This window comes from Xenopus tropicalis, chromosome 1 (genome assembly GCF_000004195.4).
Source record: "Xenopus tropicalis strain Nigerian chromosome 1, UCB_Xtro_10.0, whole genome shotgun sequence".
NCBI classification, from domain to species: domain Eukaryota; kingdom Metazoa; phylum Chordata; class Amphibia; order Anura; family Pipidae; genus Xenopus; species Xenopus tropicalis.
The window spans coordinates 177,325,322-177,346,915 of NC_030677.2; the positions used below are offsets into that span (position 1 = coordinate 177,325,322).

Consider the following 21,594-nt stretch of genomic DNA (forward strand, 5'->3'; position numbering starts at 1 on the left):
CACGCTAGTTTTTATCACGTTATAACTTTGGGTGGGTAACTTATTTTTCCCTATTAATATGTAATAGCTAATGTGTATGAGCATTAAAGTTAATGGTGATATTTATCATCTTAATTTCTAGACATGACATGTGACTTTGTCATGTGTCTTGATAGATTGACTCATATGTGTTTTAAAATTATATTTCACTATGAGTTGTGCCATGTGACTTATCGCATTGATATATATGGGATATGTCCTATTTTATGCACTATTATGAGTTTAGATGAGTATTGAAGTTAATGGTGATATTTATAAATTCAATTTTTAGTCATGACATGTGACTGTCATGTGTCTTGATAGATTGACTTATATGTGTTTTAAAATTATATTTCACTATGAGCTTTGCCATGTGGCTTACTACATTGATATATATGGGATATGTCCTAGTTTATGTATTAATATGTCTAGATGTTTGATGATAATTTTATTTTTGATCATATGGGGATTTTTTAAGTGCCTGGTATTTGATTACACTTTGCACATGTTATTGAATGGGTTAATGTTGTATAAACACTGATTGGATACTGCGGGTTTTTAACCTGACACTTCACTTCCTGTCTATCATCCTGATGACGATCCTGTGGTGATCGAAACGCGTAGATGGTATGCTGAAATAAATCACTGACCTGATTGATGCTGTAGCTGTGAGTGCTTTCTACTGTTGAGTTTGATATATATATATATATATAGACAAGAATACTATATTTTGTCTCTGTTGGGCTAATTTACTCAAGGATAGTCGCATAGGCATTTGTTGCCACTGCTTAAGTCTTGGCTACCATGGGCAAATTATCTCCCCAAAATGCTATTCCACCAGCAATACAGTGAATCACTGGTGTGAAAGCACAGGCAACTTTGTTTTTATTTCCCGCAGGAAAACAACCCCAACCTTGACCTCATAGTTTAAATCTTCCATCCCCTTTACCAGTTTAGTTGCATATCTCTGCACTCTCTCCAGCTCATTAATATCCTTCTTAGAGACTGGAGCCCAAAGCCGCACTGCATACTCAAGGTGAGGCCTTACCAAGGACCTATAACTTTATCCCTCAAGATAATGAAAGTGATTTCTTCACTCTTGCTAGGTATTTGGATGTTGCTGTGTCCTGTTCCTTAAACATCACTCACCCTGAATGAATTGCTTTCGTCTGAGCCTTTCCAGAATGATTTAGCATTGCACTGGCTCCTGAAAGCACAGCCTTGCAGATTTGATGACGGCAGCTATTTCTTATGTTAGAATACATAAAAATAATCAGTATCCACGAGACATCAAAATAATGATGGCAGGCAATGGAGAGGCTTAAAGTGGCAGTTTAGCTTTTTCAAAACGTGTTTTAAGCAACATAAAACAAATAAGGACAATTTTTATTTGCTTTTACTCCGAACTCCGACTTCCAAACCAAAATTTGTTAAAGATTAATATACCTATCACTGTAACTTGTTCCTTCAAAAAGTATGAATAAATAGCATATTTATATGCTGAAATTAAGATGCAAAACAGTTCCTTTTCTGCACCATTTGAAATTCTGACAGGGAGGAGGGACTAAAACATTGGTGTTACAAATGGTAACAACTTCTCCACAGCTTTCAGACAGCATGCAGGAACTACATAACCCACAATGCACTGCACTATGATGTTCATTGCCTTATTGACATCACGTGTGCAGGGAATTATGGTATTTGGAGGATGTAGGCTGAAGGCCGGCTCAAGACAGTCAACATTCTAAAAGTCGTCAAACAGATGAGCAGAACAGGTGGCCAGGCTTAGGTACATTTTTACATTAAAAATCACGAAAAGCATATTTTTTAATTGATGCATACTGTAAAGTTGCTTGAGACTTATTTTTACTTTTCAAAAAGCTCAAGTTGTGTTTGAGTGAAGTTCCCCTTTAATTTTTCTAAAAGTTTTCAAAATGAAATTGTTTCCTCTTCCTTCCTGTCACACAGGTTCTGTTAAAATCAAATATAAATTTGATATACTGTATTAATTGATACATAGAAATGTATCAACTAATTAGCACCATTAAAGACATCCCAGTGAGTGATGTGTCTGTTGGAACAGTTGCATTGTTACAGACTTTTATGTGCTTGGGCTTAGTAGCTGCTTAAGATTCTATAGCTGCTGGGAAATGTTATTTTACCAACTTGTATCCATTGAGAGAGCTGGCAACCAACCTCACTGAGCTGCAAAACATGAGATCTAAAAATTAAACTAATTTATATTAAAAAGTTAAAACATAGAACATAGAAAGTCTTTGAGAAAGTATTTATTTGTGCTGTACTGCTTGAAAATAGCACATTTTGTGAAGGTGAACCTCCCCTTTGAGGAAGTATGACAATTTATCTATTTATGAAGGCTATTAAATGTATTGCAGTTGTTAGTAGATTAAGAGATATTCTTCAGATCCCTATTTTCTGTTTACCTATGTTTTTATTTGTTGCTTTTGATATATTGACTTTTCCTTTGATAAATGGCTTGTGCGTATGCAACAGTAATGGTTATATACACTATATACATACTGTAATGGATAGCTGCAGGCTTCTGTATTGGTTTCATTATTATTATTTTGACATGGAGGCGGTATTGAAAGCAATGTATTTGTATTTGCTAGTGTATTTTCTGTATTGGTTTCATTATTATTCATTATTATTATTATTTTGACATGGAGGCGGGTGTTAAAGCAATGTATTTGTATTTGCTAGTGACTCAGATGTGTAATATTTACAGTGGGACCTGGACACCCCGGCAATCTGAGCAGTTTATTGGCACAAGAGGTTAAATGATGAATTCATTGTTATAGGCCTGAGATGTAAAATATACTGGATATTTATACTATTTATGGGACTAACATAAGAAGATTATTTGTGGAGAAGGGTCGAGGATTTTATGTATGTATGTATGTATGTATAACTTTATTTATAAAGCGCTACTTATGTACGCAGCGCTGTACAGTATATATTTAATAGCAGATCAAGTGTCGAATAGGGCCAGGGCAATGGAGAGTAACCAACAAGACCAAGTCACGGTACCTAAGGGAGAGGCAAAATGTAGTCAGATGAAACCAAGTTGGGGCAGGCAGCACATGTTTAGCAACAATAATCAGGCAGAGGTCAGAAGTGGCAGCAAGTGGCGAGGGTCAGGAACAGGGTGGGTCACAACAGAAGGAGTAAAGTAACTGGAGAATAGGCCTGGATTCCAAAGCAGCATGCATCTTTTAAAAGGCCCAGGTGGTAACTGCACTTGGGAGGCGAGTACCGTGAGGCAACCATGTCAGATGTAGTGATGCAAGTGTAGGGACAGTTTCGAAGGTGAGAAAGTACAAGGTTACTGATGATACAAGGTAATACTCATAGTGCAATGTTGATTCAGAGACTGCTCTGATTTTGGATTTATTAATGCACTTTTTGGAGTTAATAACAAAAATATGCCCTTGTGTATGACCTTAATTTCCCATTGCCCAGAGGGTGTCTACGATCACTGAAACAGTTCCAGATGAGCACCCATCTTAATGTCAGCGGGTAACAAGCATTATCATATTTTGAAACTTTGATTGGATACATGCCTTACGCTTATTATTATCTCAGTTCTAGATTTTCTGAAGTGCTTTAGAGGTTCTTACTTAGAGTGAGAAATTATTGTGCTCCTCAAAAACTTAAAAGATTCATTTGTTTTCCCTGCATATTTTCAGTGTAATGTAATTAAGTGATCAGTGCGATAAAATGAACTGTAAAAGGCTGCACTTGTGAAGTTCTATTCCAGCCAAGCCATTTAAATCATTATGTCATTCGGCTTGTTCTATACAAAGGTTCCATGGTAACCTGCTGCAAGATCCATTGTACGTTATGGGCCTCTGGAGGAGTTACTTACCAGAGATATAAATTACACTAAAAATGGTATTATTCCAGGAGAGGAAAACCGTACTAGAGGCATCCCAATAGGCATTGTGATACTGCCATCTAGAGTGTTTCCCCTGTGTAACGGATAATGGGAGAGATAAGTGTGGTGCTTCCTGTGTACAAGTTTTCTGAACAACCCCAAGTGATGTTAAGATTAACAGACCACCATTGTACCAAAAAAAAATATTTTGAAGAATTTCGTAGATAACACACTTCCCCCTGTATCTACCTTGCTAGAAGACCAGGAAAGGGTTAAATCCTAGAAACCTTCTGTATAATCATTAAGTTTTAACTCCCGAAACGGTGCCCTCTTTGCTGAAAAAATGCACTAACCCAGGGTACTAATCTAGCACTGTGCCCAGTAGAGTAGAACTGGAACTTTTGAATGGTGCTCAGTAGGCTAAACTCCTTTTGTCGGATAGTGTCAGATCGACAAAATGCACTCCCCAAGTCAGATGTAGTTGCATGGGTCAAAGTATAATGCGGCTAATACAAAAATCTGATGTTTAAACTTTATGAAAGATTTGCCATCCAACATGACATGCCTGTGGGACAGAAATGCTGCATGTCACATCTGCTTCTGACAAGATTTAAGCTGATGGTGTCTGACAGACATGACCCCCCCAACACTGCACTGGCCTAGGCCCTGGCCTTTGTGGCCTTCCCACAAATCTGGGCCCAAAGATCCTACAAAATCTCATGCTGTTGCCTGGTGTTGTGTTTTGTTGCATGACAAGATCAGATAGAATCTAAAAAGAAAAATTATATTTGATATTTTACCAGAAGGTGTCTCACCACATGTTCTTTGTCAAGTGAAAGCTATCATAATAAGCTATCATAATAAACCCCCATATTTTATAGGCACTAAGTTTGCTCATGTACACTAACCCATGGCAACCAATAAGATATTTGATATAAGGTGACCAGTAAATGCTACCTGCTGATTGGTTGCTATGGGTTACTGCTCTTGAGCAAACTTAGTGCCTTTTATTACATTACCCCCATAGTGTTGGAGACTTGTAGTTTCGCAACAAACAGGGTGCCACAGGTCAAACAGATAAAATCTGGCAGGTACATTCTGACATAAAAAAGGTAATTTTATGCAACTTTCCAACATAAATCAATTAATTCCAATGGTTTTAAGGTTATTTGTCAATGTAATTGCAGCTGAATATAGCAATATATCCTAAGCTATTTTAGCTACTCCAGGGAGCTACAAAGTAAACAAGATACCTGTCTGTAGCCCTAGTGGGAAATGATCCTGCTCTGGGAAAAACTGCATTCACTTATTTTTCTTTAGAGAAAGAACAGAGGAAGCCTAAAGGTCGCCATGGAGTAAAAGATCCGCTCGTTAGCAAGGCCACCATACAAGTGGGGTTTTCCCCCCAGACGCCCACCTTGAGGTGAATGATATCATATTGATATTGATTGTTTTGCCCTTGGCCCAATTGATCAGATCATAATTGCCGCTATGCAGGCTGTTGGATCGAGGACCACATACAGATCCGGTCTTCAATCTGATGGGACAATCTATTCTGCCTGATCCACATCTGGCTGATTTTCAGTAATGGATTAATGGAAGCCAGTTTAGACCACTCCCCTTTCAAAACACACCCACTTCAAACCACACCCATGTTATCACAAGAGCTTTTAAGACCATTCCAACAATAATGGTGGTAGTGCGGCAAAAAAACAAATGGTTTATTTTTTGAAAGGCATACCCTTAAATCCATATGCCTCCTTCTCCCCTGTGGGTAGTACAGCAACCCCCAGCACATAATTACTCACCTTAGGGGCCATGCCATGGCAATTTCGAAATGCTATTGAATTTCCAGCATAGGGCAGGCAGAGTATGGCACACAGACAGCATAGGGCAGGCAGAGTATGGCACACACAGGCAGCATAGAGCAGGCAGAGTATGGCACACACAGGCAGCATAGGACAGACAGAGTATGACACATACAGACAGCATAGGGCAGTGTATGGCACACACTGGCAGCATAGGGCTGAGGCCGCCAGTTGGACAGCCCAGTTGTAAGGTATTCACCCCACATGCCTACATATTCCTGTGGGAGCTGTAGTTCAATTTCTTCCTAAAGCCCTTTTAAATGAAAAAGGCACAGAGACTGTCCCACTGATTTGTGAATACTCAGCAGTGGGCACTGTCCTTCATGTAGTTTAAAACCTTATGTCCCTTTTTATCAAGAAAATAGAATGTGCTTTACAGCTTGCCTCTGGGGGTGTTTTTGTAATAGGAGGAATATCCCCCATACATGTGTGTAAGAATGAATGGACTACTTGTATGCTTGGGGTTTTGTTTGTTTATGTGGCAGTAAGAGTGTGCCTTGTGTAGAGGTAGAGTTGGAACGATGACGTCTCTGTAATTAACACACATTACATTCTCACATTAACACACAGTAGCTCTGAAACACTCACAATTAGTATATATCTGCCTGGCAGACCCCAAATGTTGCTGAACAAAATCCAGATATTAAATCCAATAAAATCAATTGGCAAATTGTAGAATGAGATGTTTGTCATTCCAAATGTTTTTCCCTTTCTAGTCTAAATTGCTCAGAAAGGTTCTCATTAAGAAATATAAAAGGCCACACAAACAAAAATAACTGACACAAGGACCACACCCCCCAGCTTGTATGGTCCTGCTAAGGGCTCTCAGTGCCACACTACAGTCAGTCCTTGCTTAAACACAGTGCCTGGGAGAGCCATTAAAATGGCAAGCTGTCAGCTCCAGATGGATGGCAGCTCCTGCTGCAGCACTGAAGCAGCCCAAGAGCCTGAATCCATTTCACAATGTGGGGTAAGTTTTTATTTGTATTGTATGGAAAACACCACAGGGTTTAGGAATCAGTGCTATCATTTTAGGAAAGTGAGTATGTGTGTTAAACCACAATGACATAGTATTATGATGCAAACTGTCCAAAAAGCAAATAAACAGGGTTTACTGCAAACAGCTGGGACAGCAGTCTTTACCCAGAATGCTTCAGGACTATTTGAAATAAATTAAGCCAACTGAGAAATAGATACTGTATGACATGGAGGTGTTTTGTGTTCTGTGTACTCTGGATCTGATCCTAAAGATTATATTTTTGTATATTTTTAGTTTGTCTGTCTTGTGTTTTTACACAGAGATATTTGTAGCTGGTAGCACTATATTTCTGTATTAAGTGCCCAGGGTTTAGAAAATATGTATGAGGGTGCTGGAGAGAATGGCTGTGCTTTTGCCTCTACACAGTGTTGGTGCTATTAGAGGTATCAGTGCAGATCTGTGACAATGAAACTGTGCTGATTTCCATGTGATTCAGTAGGCTGTAGGGAAAGCAAATCTCCTATTATACCAACTGAGAGCAGGCAGTGGCTGCCAGCTTATACCCACACGTGTATTAATACACAAAGCAGAGCTTCTGAGAGGTCGCTAGCACTGGTGCAGAACAATAGTGCTTGGCTATTTCTGTAGGAACGCATGGACAAGTCATTTGGCTGCAGACAGACAGGTGGGCAGATCCACTTGCACGTGCTTTCTATTTTGGGAAACCCAAGAATTGCACTTCTGTTATAAAATGAGTTAAAGGGGAACAGACTTGTATCAGCTTCATTATTTTGTAGATGTGGCCCCTTGCCGTAGCATCACTCTGTCTGATTACCCATAGAGCCACTATCACTTACTTGCTTGTGCTTTTTATGTGCCGTAGAAAGTGAATGGATAGCATTCATAGTGACAGAAGGCAGGGTTTGTGTAATGGCCTTATACATAATTAGCAGCCTAGGCATATAAACAACATATTATGGTGTATAATCTCTGTAAAACACCGCTAAATATGCCCTGTATAAATATACAACAACAATAATCATAGGACACTTTATTGGAACTGCCAGCGCATTGCCCTTGCATTTAGAGGATTTTACTATACAGAGCTGCTGCTGCCCAAATGCATCTAAAATATATGTTACTGCCTGAGCAACTCTGCCCAGGACATTTCATTTAAAAAATTAAAGAATATTTTCTTTGGCAGTGGGGATTGCAGGCAATTGGAGTGTAATGCTATTGGGACACTGGGCTATTTCTGTGACTTAGGACCATGCCTTTTCCTTCAGTACCCTGCTTATTTATCACTTGTCACATGCTTGGCGTTTGACAACTCCCAACAACTCCTAGTAAAGTAAGTGTTACATGAGACACTTTTAGTCAAAAAGGTCCACGCTGAAGTGATGGAGAAAGGGCATTGTACCCGATCTATTACTTACAGATTTAGTAGAAATAATTAATTTGGCGCTTGGGTGGGAATGAGATAGGGTCACCACCTGGCCGCTATGTCACTGTCAAATACCAGCCAAGGCTAGGACAAGTATTACACATGTACCAGTAATGTACTTGCCAGAAAATTTGTAAAAGCTAGTCTGCCTCTTGATGTCATAACTCCTGCCCCTTGAAGACAAGGCTCCTCCTATTTACATCACACACCACCAACACACAGGACTGTCCCTTACCTGCCCAGTATAGTCAACTTGAAAAGCTAGCAAGCATAGAACCATGAACCATAGATTTATTGAATAGGAGTAGGAGCAGGCACGTCTAGTAATACGAAGATAGATAATAAAAATTAAGTATAAATACAATTGTAGCCTCACAGAACATTGTCTTAGTCAGTGACCCACTCAACAACCAGAAGCAAAAATAATTCCCCATTCTATATCATACTAAAAAAAATACCTTCTAGGTACAGTGAATGCCAAAAAGCAATGGTGAGAATTGCAGTTCAGTTCTGGTGTTCCCTTGCCTCTCTACTATAAATAGATTGGGGCTACAGTAAATAAAAGTTCAATAAAGGGTCTATCAGTCACTCAGTAAGTACTCATTTTTTCATGGTATTAGGAATCACAGCTGTTGCCAGCCTGCATGCAAATCTGTCATTTGCCTTCCCGCATACACATGTCCACACACACATAACATTTACTTAACAAATGCTTCATTTCCATTTTAAATGAAGTTAAATGCTAATGCCTTACTGGAGATACAGGTTTTCTAAATGTAGATTTTGGGTGAGGCCTAGATGTTAAATAATAAGTATCTGAGGCATGGGTAAACATGGACTGAGGGGCCCTGCTCTGCTGAAATTATAATATACAGTAAAATATATTCCCACCACTATAGTATCAAGATAGGCAGGGCAATTTTAATGCAAGGAGTTTCCACTACCTTTATTGCATTATCCTACAACATTAGATGATGACATAATAGGCACAAGGTAATCTCCATGTATTTAGTTGTCTTCTAGTGCTGGTTGTCTACCTAGTTCCTACAGTACTCTAAAGAGTGCTTGCCTTTCAAGTCATATACCACCAACCCCACAGTACTTGAACTGATATAGGCCTACAGTAACATGCAAGAGATGCTTTCTTAGTTCCAAAAGGAGACTTTAATTCCCATGAACCATTATAAACTGTTTATAGCAAAATGATATGGATACTTCAAGCCATTGATTGAAGGCTGACAATTAAGTACCTGGCTGCCGGTGGCTGTTATGTAAACTTTCTAGCTGGATTTTCTCAGTGTCTCTGATATTTCATAGGACATGCTAACCTTACCCAAACCGACTTGAAATAGCATTTGCAGGGCATATACAGTACACGGTCATGTATTAATTAATGATAATAAAATCACCTTAAATGTATGAACTGTAGTATGAAGGGTAATTGCTCTTTTTGCTTCTGTACAGAACAGGTTTCCGGTGGGCTTATGTATAAGCTGCATAAGAACTATCTGAGCTACAAGTAATAAATATAATAAATACACTTACATACCACCCACTTACATACCACCCAACATCATATGTAAGGAAACAACAATCAGACCTATACTTACCAATCTATACACTCACATACATAAACTATATATACAACCACTAATACTAACTGTAGATATTAGTCTCACAATAGCCATGGATACTATGCTTGTTCGAGAATTTATCCAGGCCCCTCTTATAGGCATTAACAGAATCTGCCATTACCACATCTCTAGGAAGGGCATTCCACAACCTCACTGCCCTCATTGTGAAAAACCACCTACGCTGCTTCAAATGGAAGCTCCGTTCCGCTAATCTAAAGGGGTGGCCTCTGGTGCGTTAATCATCTTTATGCGGAAAAAGAAAACCCCCTATCTGCCTATGATCCCCGCTAATGTACTTGTACAGAGTAATCCTGTCCCCTCGCAGGCGCCTCTTTTCCAGAGAAAACAGCCCCAACTTCGACAGTTTAACCTCATAGCTTAAATCTTCCATCCCCTTTACCAGTTTAGTTGCAGTCTCTGCACTCTCTCCAGCTCATTAATATAAGGACTGGAGCCCAAAACTGCACTGCATACTCAAGGTGAGGCCTTACCAGGGACCTATAAAGAGTCAAAATGATGTTTTTTATCCCTTGAGTCAATGCCCTTTTTATACAAGACAGCACTTTATTTGCTTTAGTAGCCACTGAATGACACTGCCTGGAATTAGACAACTTGTTATCTACAAAAACCCCTAGATCCTTCTCCATTACGGATACCCCCAACAAACTACCATTCAGCAGATAGTTTGCATTTATATTATTTCTACCAAAGTGCATAACTTTGCACTTGTCCACATTGAACCTCATTTTCCAGTTTGCTGCCCAGTTTTCCAATTTTGTAAAATCGCTCTGCAAAGTGGCAGCATCCTGCATGGAACTTATAGATTTGCACAATTTAGTGTTCTCAGCAAAAATAGAAACAGTACTCTCTATGCCCACCTCCAGGTAATAAACAAGTTAAAAAGCAAAGGACCAAGGACTGACCCCTGCGGTACTCCACTAACAACACTGGTCCAATTAGAAAATGTTCCATTTACCACCACTCTTTGTAATCTATCTTTCAGCCAGTTCTCTATCCCAATTACAAATATAATGTTCTAGGCCAATATTCCTCAATTTGATCAGTAACCTTCTGTGAGGTACTGTATCAAACGCTTTAGCAAAGTCCAAGTAGATGACATCAACTGCCATGCCAGCATCGAGGTTCCTGCTCACCTCCTCATAAAATGCGACTAAATAAGTCTGGCTTGTGGATCAGTAGATCAGGATGAAAGTAAAATGAGATATCTATATATGCATCACTTAAAGGAAAAGGAAAGGCCCCTAAATCATTAGGGGGTGCCAAATGTTAGGCACCCCCCAGGGATTGTAATCGCTTACCTGAAACCCTGGGCTGGGGTTTGCACATTTATTCAAATAAGAAAACAATTCTCGAATTTACAAACTCGAAAATTGATAAATAAGTCCATAAATCTTCCCATAGACTGGAGAGAGAGACAGAAATGTTCATGCCAAAAAAAATACACTGTATAGCAGCAGAATTATGGGTAAAATTCACAGCTGTTTTACAGCTTTCCCACCTACAATTTATCTACAGTATGTCACATCTGGTTTATAATTTCTATTAAAAAAAAACAAACTGGTATAATTGGGTGCAGTTTTTATTAGGCCTATGGAGAGAGTAAGGCAGTACATGCAAATGTACTGCAAATAAAACCTGTGCAGGAAATGACTGTATTGTGCCAGGATGTCAGGCAAGGAAAAGCTGACAGTCCTGAGCTTGGGAGGTTAATTAAGCGACATGGATTAAACAGATATTAATAGCTAGCACTATTGTCTCGTTTGGAAATCTTTCCATCGCATATTTAGAATTGCAATTCCAATGTTGATAACACACCCCAGGAAATTACTGCCGCTAATTATCTAAAGGAGTATATATTTCTTTTTTATTTCATACCTGGAAACTATTAAACCAATAGGATAGCAAGTCACTGTGCACAGTATGGTCATGGCCTGCATCACTCGCATTTTAAGTGCACAGAGGCCCAAACAGCCCAATAAATAGTGACTGTCTGTGGCATCTTAAAGCAGCATTTGCCAGAATCCACAGATTGCTAGTCTGGGCCATCCCATCTCTTGCAGGGGCAAAGTTTGCCCATTTACACTAAGTTCACTAATTGGCACAAATATTTGTACCTTAATGCAGAGAGGGCACATTGATAATAATCTTGTATTGTTGGTACATTATGGCAAAATTGCTCCAATTAATGGTGAGCGAATCTGTCCCTTTTTGATACTCCAAAAAAACAGTGAAAATTTGTGAAACACATTGAAGTCAAGAGACGTTCTTTGCAGCAACTTTTTCCATGCTGTGTGACGTTATGCAGCTATTGGAATCTATGGGTGTTTTTTCGCTGCAAAAACTGGTAAAACATGTTGCTCATCACTAACTATAATATGTTTGCACTCCTTTAGTAAGTGAGCCCTCTTGTATTATACAGTTTCATTGTCATGTCCTCATTAGCCAAATAACTGCAGTCATGTCCTTATTAGCCAATTAACTGCTGTAGTTAATGTATGCAACCCCATGCTTTATATTCAGTTCAGTGAGTACAGCAAGTCAGGTCAATTTTTCTTCAGATGTTGGAACATCCAGCATCAAATTCGTCTGTTTTCCTGAAATGGTTCAGTCAGATCAATATTTCTTCTGATGAAATTGTCGGCAGTCATTTTATAAGGCACCATTAACTGGTCACATGAAGCTGAGATATTGAAATGAGGGTAATACATCAACATGAATTATATTGCTTCTAATATTTCTAAACAAATCCATTATAGAGTTTTTTTTAAATATAACAGGATGGAAATGAAATGTTGAATTATAATGCTGTATTTAACGGCATAAAGAGACATTATTCAGGGAACCATTCTATTCTATGCGACACAGAAGGTATAATGCTTTTTGGCCCACGTTTTTTATAAACAGACTTTCTTGGCAATAAAGCATTGCTGCTGTCATGGTGACTGTAGTCCAGTATACACAGAAGTTGGCAGCCAAGCATAGTCGGGTGAGATTAGTTCAGGATTTGGGCAGTAAGAAGCCGAAGCTGCCACAGGGTTAGGTGTATTGTGGACATTTTAGGCTTTCAGTAGTTTATAGGTCTTTAAAGATATTTTGGTGGTAGAGCTGTAATATAACCTTACTGTCCCATGGAGGCCACATCATTCATTGCCCTTTCAAATAACTTCAGAACTGTGTAAGTTGTAAATAAGCATATATGCTCACATAGAGGCTTACTGTGGAAGCTTGGGGGCACTTTGGACAATAATCAGTGTCTCTTTGTATACGTGGCCTTATATAGGCTAGTTTTGGGTAACTTGATTGATTGACCCTACCAACTGTTACTCTGCTGAGGTCGATTAATGAGGGATAAATCTTTTCTCTGTGGAGAAGTCAGTGAAAGTCTAAGTTGGCAAGAGTGATATTTAAACAGATGCAGTCAGTATCAGTATACTTTTTGCAGGCAAACAATATACTAACAATATATAGGCAAGTCATCTGGCAGAAGTATTCCTTGTTCTGATTGGTGGAACCCATTTACTCTTATCAAAGACCAGCTTAGCCCCTGGTGTAGCACATTATCAGAATTGCATGTTTGTATCTATGTATGCAAAAGCTGAGCCCAGCAGCCTAGAGAATGAGTCTGTCAACTTCACATCTTTTGAAGGTACACCTTTTATTTTGACCGTAACAGTATCATTGGAATTTTTATATTAGCAGCTAACCAGCTTACTGAAGCTTAACTAAAGGCGTAGGAAAGAAATGTTGTTCATAGAACATAAATGTCACAAATAAGGTTTATATGACAGGCAACCCTACTTTCTGTTGGATAATTTGCGACAGCCCCTAAGCTTAGCTTCTCACACAGCTGCCCAGAGCCCACTGACACTTTTTAACAATATCCAAAATGGGGAGTTCATATGACAACATTGAAGGCCTGGATCATTACTATTATAAAGATGCTGAATGGTTGGTATGATAAACTCAGTATATAAAATATAGCATTTTTAGCCATATTAATGTTTAGGGTTTAGTTCCCCTTTAAGTGTCACAATGCTACTGGGAATAAGTAATTGTTATTTGTTGTAAATAGCATACAAACATTGCTGCATTGTAATGAACTGCAATTTGAAAACGACATGCAAGAAATTGTAGGTGGTGTTCTGCCTGTCAGTACAGTCTGTTCCAGCATGGACTTGCTTTAAAGTAAATATTTTGAATTAGCTATTAAGAAATATGCAATGTTTGCAGAAAATCTAAGTAACAAGCTACAAAAAAATGACTGAAGTGCATTTTCATCATTTTATATATATACTGTATAGGAATCAGATAACCACATATATTTCAGATTACGTTCACATAAATGTGACAGGGCCTGCAACACTCTTCCCTGAATAATCTGGCTAATTTCACTTTTTTGTTACTTTCTTGTTTTTACAGATTAAATATGTATGTATTAATAATAGGGTTGCCACCTTTGTCGGGTTTTAAACCTGGAGAATGGGGTGTGTGTGATGACATCACAATCACATGATGATGTTTCTTACTGCGTGATGATGTCAGGTTTCTGCCTGATTTTCAGAATGTTACAAAGGGTCAAATGTTTTGACCCAGACAGCCCCTTGAAAAACCAGGCTGTCCGGGTGAAAACCGAACAGGTGGCATCCCTACTTAAATGACTTCCTTGTGATTATTTTTGTGTGGTAAAGGAGCCATATGCATCCAAAAATGGTTTTAGGATAGGACAAAGAGTGCAATTGCCCAGGGCCCCTAGCATAAATTAGTGTCAAGTATCTCATATGGCAGTCACTTATTTTGACCTTGTTATGTTTTTAATAAGGCATCAAACAGCAAAACTCTAATTAATAAACACTGGGCAAATTTGTGCCTGTGCAGTCAGGACCGGTATTGGGGGGGTGGGATGGGGGTACAGTTGTGTCGGGCCTCTTCCATAAGGGGGCCCAGCCATGTCACAAACTTTACACAGATTGCATAAGTTACATATAAATTACATCAGAACGTATGTAACTTCAACAAAAACTGCCTAGAAACATAACCTGTGTTTCAAGCTAAAGATAATGCAGACAAGCTTCAGGGGCAGGGGCAAACTCCACTGACCACCAATGAATTAAAACTTAAGATAAATTCAACTGCACCCCAATGACTTATTACTACATTCATTGTTTATTTTAACTATTTCTATAAACTGCTTATTATAAAGTCAGCTGTTTATACTGAAATCTGTTGATTATATGAGTTACCCCCTACATGAAGTTTCTAGCATTGGAATGATTGGTTATTAGGCCCCACAGCAACATAAGGATTTTAACTTTAAATAAATCACCTTTAACTAGTGTGGTTAGTCAGCTACTGGCTGCTGACAGCCATCCCCTTTGTTGCCCCTAGTGCTTATAACGTTTAATGGCATTAATTATTTTAGTTTAACCTTCATACCGTAACGGAGTGAGCTGTAGTGTCTGTGTCAACTGCAATGCACTAGGGGGCACAGCTGCTCTTTTTTTTGTATACAACAACTTATCTGTTATCTGCTGTATAACCTGTGCCTTTTCTTCTTTTTTTGCTGTGAATGCCTGCCCCCTGGCTACACAGCAACTTATTTATATAAACTATAGTAGTGTATCTGAGGCAAACACACTAGTTGTACTTGTACAGGGCAACAGTACATTATATTTGAATTACTTTAAAAAACTCTCGTTACCTTTGCTTGGACATTCTGAATAAGCTGTAGTCCACTTCCAGTATAGGTTTGGGATCTGTTATACAGAAACCAATTATCCAAAATGTTCTGAATTATGGGAAGGCTTGTGAATAATAACAACTGGAGCAATAACAATACTGATTATGAATAAAACAGACCTTGTAGTTTCAGCAGCTTTAGTATCTATATCCCTTCGGTTGGCTTTGTACTACAGAATGTACTATCAAGAAAGAAAAATAAACTGGAGAACTCCCCCAAATAAATCTAATATAAAATGAAGTGTGCTCTAGGCTGGGCAAGTATTCCATTCACAAAGGTACATCTCATATTATACATGAACAATGCAGAAAGCACTCACTGATTATTGCACTCAAGCTAAGTTATAAAACACATCAAGGCTTTCTCCCTGTTAGTACATGTTTTGCAATAATAATAATAATAGGCTTATTTACTTACTCAGCCTGAGTGTGATAATCTGTTAATGCCTTAACTATAGTATGTCCTGAATGAACGGAGATCTGTGATGTTAATTTACTATTTCTTTGCAGAGCAGGATTGCAGCATAAACAGCACTTACCTGCTGGAATTCAGGCAAACCTGGAAACCTGGATGGGAGAGACTGGGAAACTTCAGTGGGTACTAGGAGATACACCATAGGGCATCCCACTATGAAATGAAACACACAGAGATATGCAACAGTAATACACTTTATGTTGAAAAAGTGAAAGGCATGTGGTATCTAAGCAGTGGAACTCTCCTGCTGACTGTCTGATTTTGTGAAACAATTCCCAGTGGTAGGCAAAGCTCACTGTGGTCTCTTAAGGTGGCCATACACGCACCGATATTATCGTACGAAACCTCGTTTCGTACGATAATCGGTGCGTGTATGGCATGTCGGCGAGTCGACCGATACCGCAGGAAGCTGCTGATATCGGTCGACTCGCCGATCGGACCAGTTTGAAAATTTTGATCGGGCGCCATAGAAGGCGCCTGACCAAAATTCTCCCTTCAGAGCTGAATCGGCAGAAGGAGGTAGAAATCCTATTGTTTCTACCTCCTTACCTGCCGATTCAGCCCTGAATGGTGTGTGGCGGATCTTACGATGTTTCGTGCGACCGATGGTCGTACGAAACATCGTCAGATCGCCACGTGTATGGCCACCTTTACTCCAGTTTTCTTCAATTTCTAAGTCTAAAATGCAGTCCCTTGCAGGTAACACCACAGGATACTTACCCTTCCTACTCACCTTGCTTACTGCCTACCCTGATTCTGTCTCTCACTCCTAGAATGAGATATAGAGCACATTAATACTGTGGCTTCCTCTGCCCCAGGCCCTTTACCTGTAAGTTAGCCCTTAGCTGTCCAAAAGCTTTCCAGGAGACTACATAAAACAAAAGTTGGCAAAACCTTTACCCATCAAAAAAAACATATCTATACTCTGGAGAAAAAAATTCAGTGATCAGTGCATCAGGGTTACCTCTTGGACATCTATCAGCTTGATGGGGAACAGGATGGGACTCTCTGTACAGTTGAAGCCAGCGCTGTCTCAGGGGTCCTTGCCACCCTGAGGGGCCAAGTTGATGCCGCCCCCCTTCACCCCACTGGGCGTCAGAGGAAGACTGTCCATGAGAGCAGGAAGAAAATGACCCCCGCAGAGCTCCAGGTCTCATCTTCTAGTTGAGGTCTGCAGGGGTAATTTTCTTTCTGCTCTCATGGACAGTCTTCCTATAGAGAGTTCCTATAAGCATATTCAGACAGTCATGTAATAATAACTACAAATGAATACACTTATAAGGTAACACCACAGGATACTTACCCTTCCTACTCACCTTGCTTACTGCCTACCCTGATTCTGTCTCTCACTCCTAGAATGAGATATAGAGCACTTTAATACTGTGGCTTCCTCTGCCCCAGGCCCTTTACCTGTAAGTTAGGACCAGCCCTTAGCTGTCCAAAAGCTTTCCAGGAGACTACATAAAACAAAAGTTGGCAAAACCTTTACCCATCAAAAAAAACATATCTATACTCTGGAGAAAAAAATTCAGTGATCAAGTGATCAGTGCATCAGGGTTACCTCTTGGACATCTATCAGCTTGATGGGGAACAGGATGGGACTCTCTGTACAGTTGAAGCCAGCGCTGTCTCAGGGGTCCTTGCCACCCTGAGGGGCCAAGTTGATGCCGCCCCCCCCTCACCCCACTGGGCTTAATTTTTGTTGAGTTTTCTGACACGTCAGAGGAAGACTGTCCATGAGAGCAGGAAGAAAATGACCCCTGCAGAGCTCCAGGTCTCATCTTCTAGTTGAGGTCTGCAGGGGTAATTTTCTTTCTGCTCTCATGGACAGTCTTCCTATAGAGAGTTCCTATAAGCATATTCAGACAGTCATGTAATAATAACTACAAATGAATACACTTATAAGTGCTGATTGCCTACAGAGAGAACTGATTGCTTGCACGCATACAGTGACACTTTATTATTACATACAAATGACTGAGAATAATAATCATTGTGGCTCTCCATATGATGACATTACTGATGAGTTGCTCTTTAACCCTTTTAGCGCCATGAACAGTAGAATCTGCAGTGCCCACATAAGAAGACAATAATGCTAGTTAGGAGTGAGTAGCGCCACACCATGTGATATAGGAGTGACCTGTCCCCTGAAAGATGGAGGTATTCACCAATTGGCTCTGTAATATTAAGGGATGTCCTGCTTACCAGTTAACAAAAGAGGTGCGATCACCATGTGTTTGGATGTTTGGATTTCACTTTCTGGAAGGAGGATGGTGCTGAAGTGCCTGAGGTTGTTGAAGGCCTTAGTAGGAGTAGCTAGTGTAAGTATAGGGCTTGGTATAGATAGACTCTCTACTAGTAAGAGTTAGGCTCAGAGTAGTTAGTGAGCCATCTAAAGCTCCAATGAGGAGAGCAGGAGAATTAGCATCCGTGGTGTCACCTGGCAGAGTAGGGGACTCAAGTGTGCAGACTTAGGGATAGAGGTATATTCTACTTGACTACTTTGGAACTGGACAATTTTAAGTCAGTACTGCCCACTGGATGTAACTAATATCCCTCCTGAACAATCAAGAGAATATACTTGTTAGCAATTTACTGACTGATTGTATTGTTCCAGTATCCTTCAAAAAGACTGTTATCTGTTCCAGCAAATAAACAGATCCTTGTTGTTTAAGAACCACTGGCACCCAACTGAGAACATTTAGAATCAGCTATACACATGTAAAATATATATATATATATATATATATATATATATATATATAAACCATAAAGATTTCTAATTTCCATTATTTCCTATATATTTAATATTGTTTTTGTGACTGGGAAGGGGACATTATCCTTTTGTTGCAGGAAATCTTTTTTCGGTTGCTAATTGTAGCATTTTGTTTTGGGAATTATTTCTTGTGTACCCACAGAGACGCCTTGAATTATACCTTTATAATGAATTGCCAAATATAATGAATTTGATAAGTGTAAGCAGGAAAATATACAGTTTTAATAAACACACTCAGTTATGATTCATAAATTCTAAGCAGCTATTGTTAACACTGTATGAGGTCATGTGTGATTAAGGCCCTTAAGCTTGTGAAAAAGTGACTACTTTTCTGTGCTGAGTGCGGATCATTTAAACATTTCTGAGAAAGAAAATCCCACAACGACTTCTGCTTTTTTTTTTTTCAAAGCAATGCATTTTGTTCTCGGAGATTAGCTTAGTGGTATTGTTATAACAGCCTTGCTTTATGGGCTTCCTGGGGTTTCCTACTTTCCTATGAGGATGTTATTGGATCATTTAACTGTTGTTTTGTGGATCTGTGGATGAGAGAATCTCATGTTTAGTGAGAAAAACAATTTTTTACATGTTTTACACAAATGGGTAGATGTTTGGGCCGGACAGTGGGCCCCCTTTCTACCACCCTACCCCCGCCCACTGTTAGGGTGGCCATACAAGGTAAGATCCGGTTGCTTGGTGAGGTCGGCAAGATCTTCTACTGATATCCCTACTTACGGGTGTACGATATGGGGCTTATTCAGTCATTTAGCCCTGTCTGATCGAGATCTGGCTGATTTCAGGCAGATAAGCTGCAGAATCGGCCTTAAGCATACCCCCCAACTGTACCGATTTTCGCGGGACAGTCCCTCTTTTCACAGCTCAGCCCATAGTCCCGGATTCTTGCTGAAAAGTCCCTCATTTCCCTTTGATCTCCTGCAATGAACACTAAAAAAGATACAAATTTAATTAAAAAGTAGCTTTTGGCAGAGAGCCCAGAAATCTTAACAAGCTATACCTGCACTTAGATACATTGTTTCTCACACTAATTACATTAAATAAATAGCTTTTGGCAGAGAGTCCAGAAAGTTAACAAGCCACACCTGCACTGAGATACAGTTGTAACTAATAAGCTAAACAGGTCTCTTGGGGGAACTGAAACTTGCAGCTTAAAGGGCCATTTCAGCTTTTATAGCAAAACTGTAATAACACATAAAACAAGACCCCAAAACCCCCAGAAATGTGTTCAAACTCTAAATAACCTGCCAAATTTTGTAAAATGGAAGTAGTACTTATGGGGTTTGGTCAAAAAAATTTCTCCCCACTACATGCGCCTTTTCTTTTTGTCCCTCTTTCCATTTTCCAAATGTTGGGAGGTATGCTAAAGGACCAATAATGGCAGCATGAATCGTCCCGTGTATAGCCACCTTTAGGCAGAGAGCTATACGCAATCAGGGCGGGGGAGGATAGAAAGCAAGTGGAAGGAAGGGGGCCAGGGGCTGGTAGGGGTTGCTACTCTGTGCTGGGCCCCTTCGATTTTTTTTCCCAAGGGGGCCCAGAACCAGAGTAGTTACTCCACTGAAATATACATCTAATAAAAATAATAATTATATAATAGTAATATATCTAATGTACCTGTGATAACTGAACAGCAAACCAGCTCATAATCAACCACAGCGAGAGAATACTGGCATCTCCAGTATCCAGAAACTTAAACATAAAACTCCCTGTTTGATTATATCAGTATGGGAAGTACTTTTGTAATATGAGTTGAATAAAACAGTGATGTGTTCTTTTTAATATTGTGTATTGTTTAATTATTTTGAAGTATGGTGCACAGTGAGGTTTATAAAGTGGCACATTGGTTGTACAGTATGTACACCACATAGCACACCAATTTAGATATGTATAATACAGATATGGGATCCATTATCTGGAAACCCTTTATCCAGAAAGTTCAGAATTACAGGAAGGCCATCTCCCATAGACTCTATTTGATTTTAAAAAAATTTAAATTTTTACAAATGATTTCCTTTTTCTGTGTAATAATAAAACAGCACCTTGTACTTTATAGTAACTAAACTGCATTAATCCATATTGGAGGCAAAACAATCCTATTAGATTTATTTCATGGATTGGATTGTTTATTTCATGTTTAAACTATATATGTTAGGTATTGATCCAAATGACGGTAAGGCCTCTTGTCTGAAAAACTTCAGGTCCCAAGAATTCTTGATAACAGGTCCTATACCTGTACCCTATTAATTAATGTTAATTTAGGAAAATTGACCAGCACAATATTTTGGGCCTCGTTGTCCTATATTTTCTTTTTTCAGATGTGTATTATATCTGTTTGCCCTTGGGCTGTTTTGGTGTTAGAGAATTGGAGACTTGTGATGCCTGTCTAGAACCAACTGCACTCACCAACTATGAGGCTCAGGACTGTGTGTTTCCTTTGCTATTTTAATTAATATATATATACAGTATATACATATATATCCAGGTATTTACAGTACATATCATATAAAGGATATAGTAACCAAAATAAAGACTAAAAAACAAGACAAATTGTAATTTCAGTGCACCAATTCTGCTCCATATTTCTGTGCATCACTTTCTCACACTCATAAAGGGGAATGCAATATAGTAATCAGTAGTTTGTTGCTCTTACAAGGAAACAAAGCGTTGAAAAAGGAAGCAATTTCCCCTGCTTTGTTGCAATTCTCATGTCTACCACTAGATTAATTTTCA

General features: G+C 39.2%; 1 protein-coding gene across 3 annotated transcripts in view; it reads left to right on the top strand.

Annotated features, from left to right (window-relative positions):
- Positions 1-21,594, top strand: part of mctp1 (multiple C2 domains, transmembrane 1) — a 337,656-nt gene that overhangs the window by 34,664 nt on the left and 281,398 nt on the right. Inside the window, exon 1 of one of the 3 annotated variants that reach the window (XM_031899659.1) lies at positions 6,632-6,754. The exons of the other annotated variants lie outside the window; for them this stretch is intronic. Within the exon in view, the coding sequence (XP_031755519.1) occupies positions 6,668-6,754 (87 nt within the window). The 5' untranslated portion in view covers positions 6,632-6,667. Of the gene's footprint in view, positions 1-6,631; positions 6,755-21,594 lie in introns of those variants that run through there. 3 annotated transcript variants of the gene reach the window in all.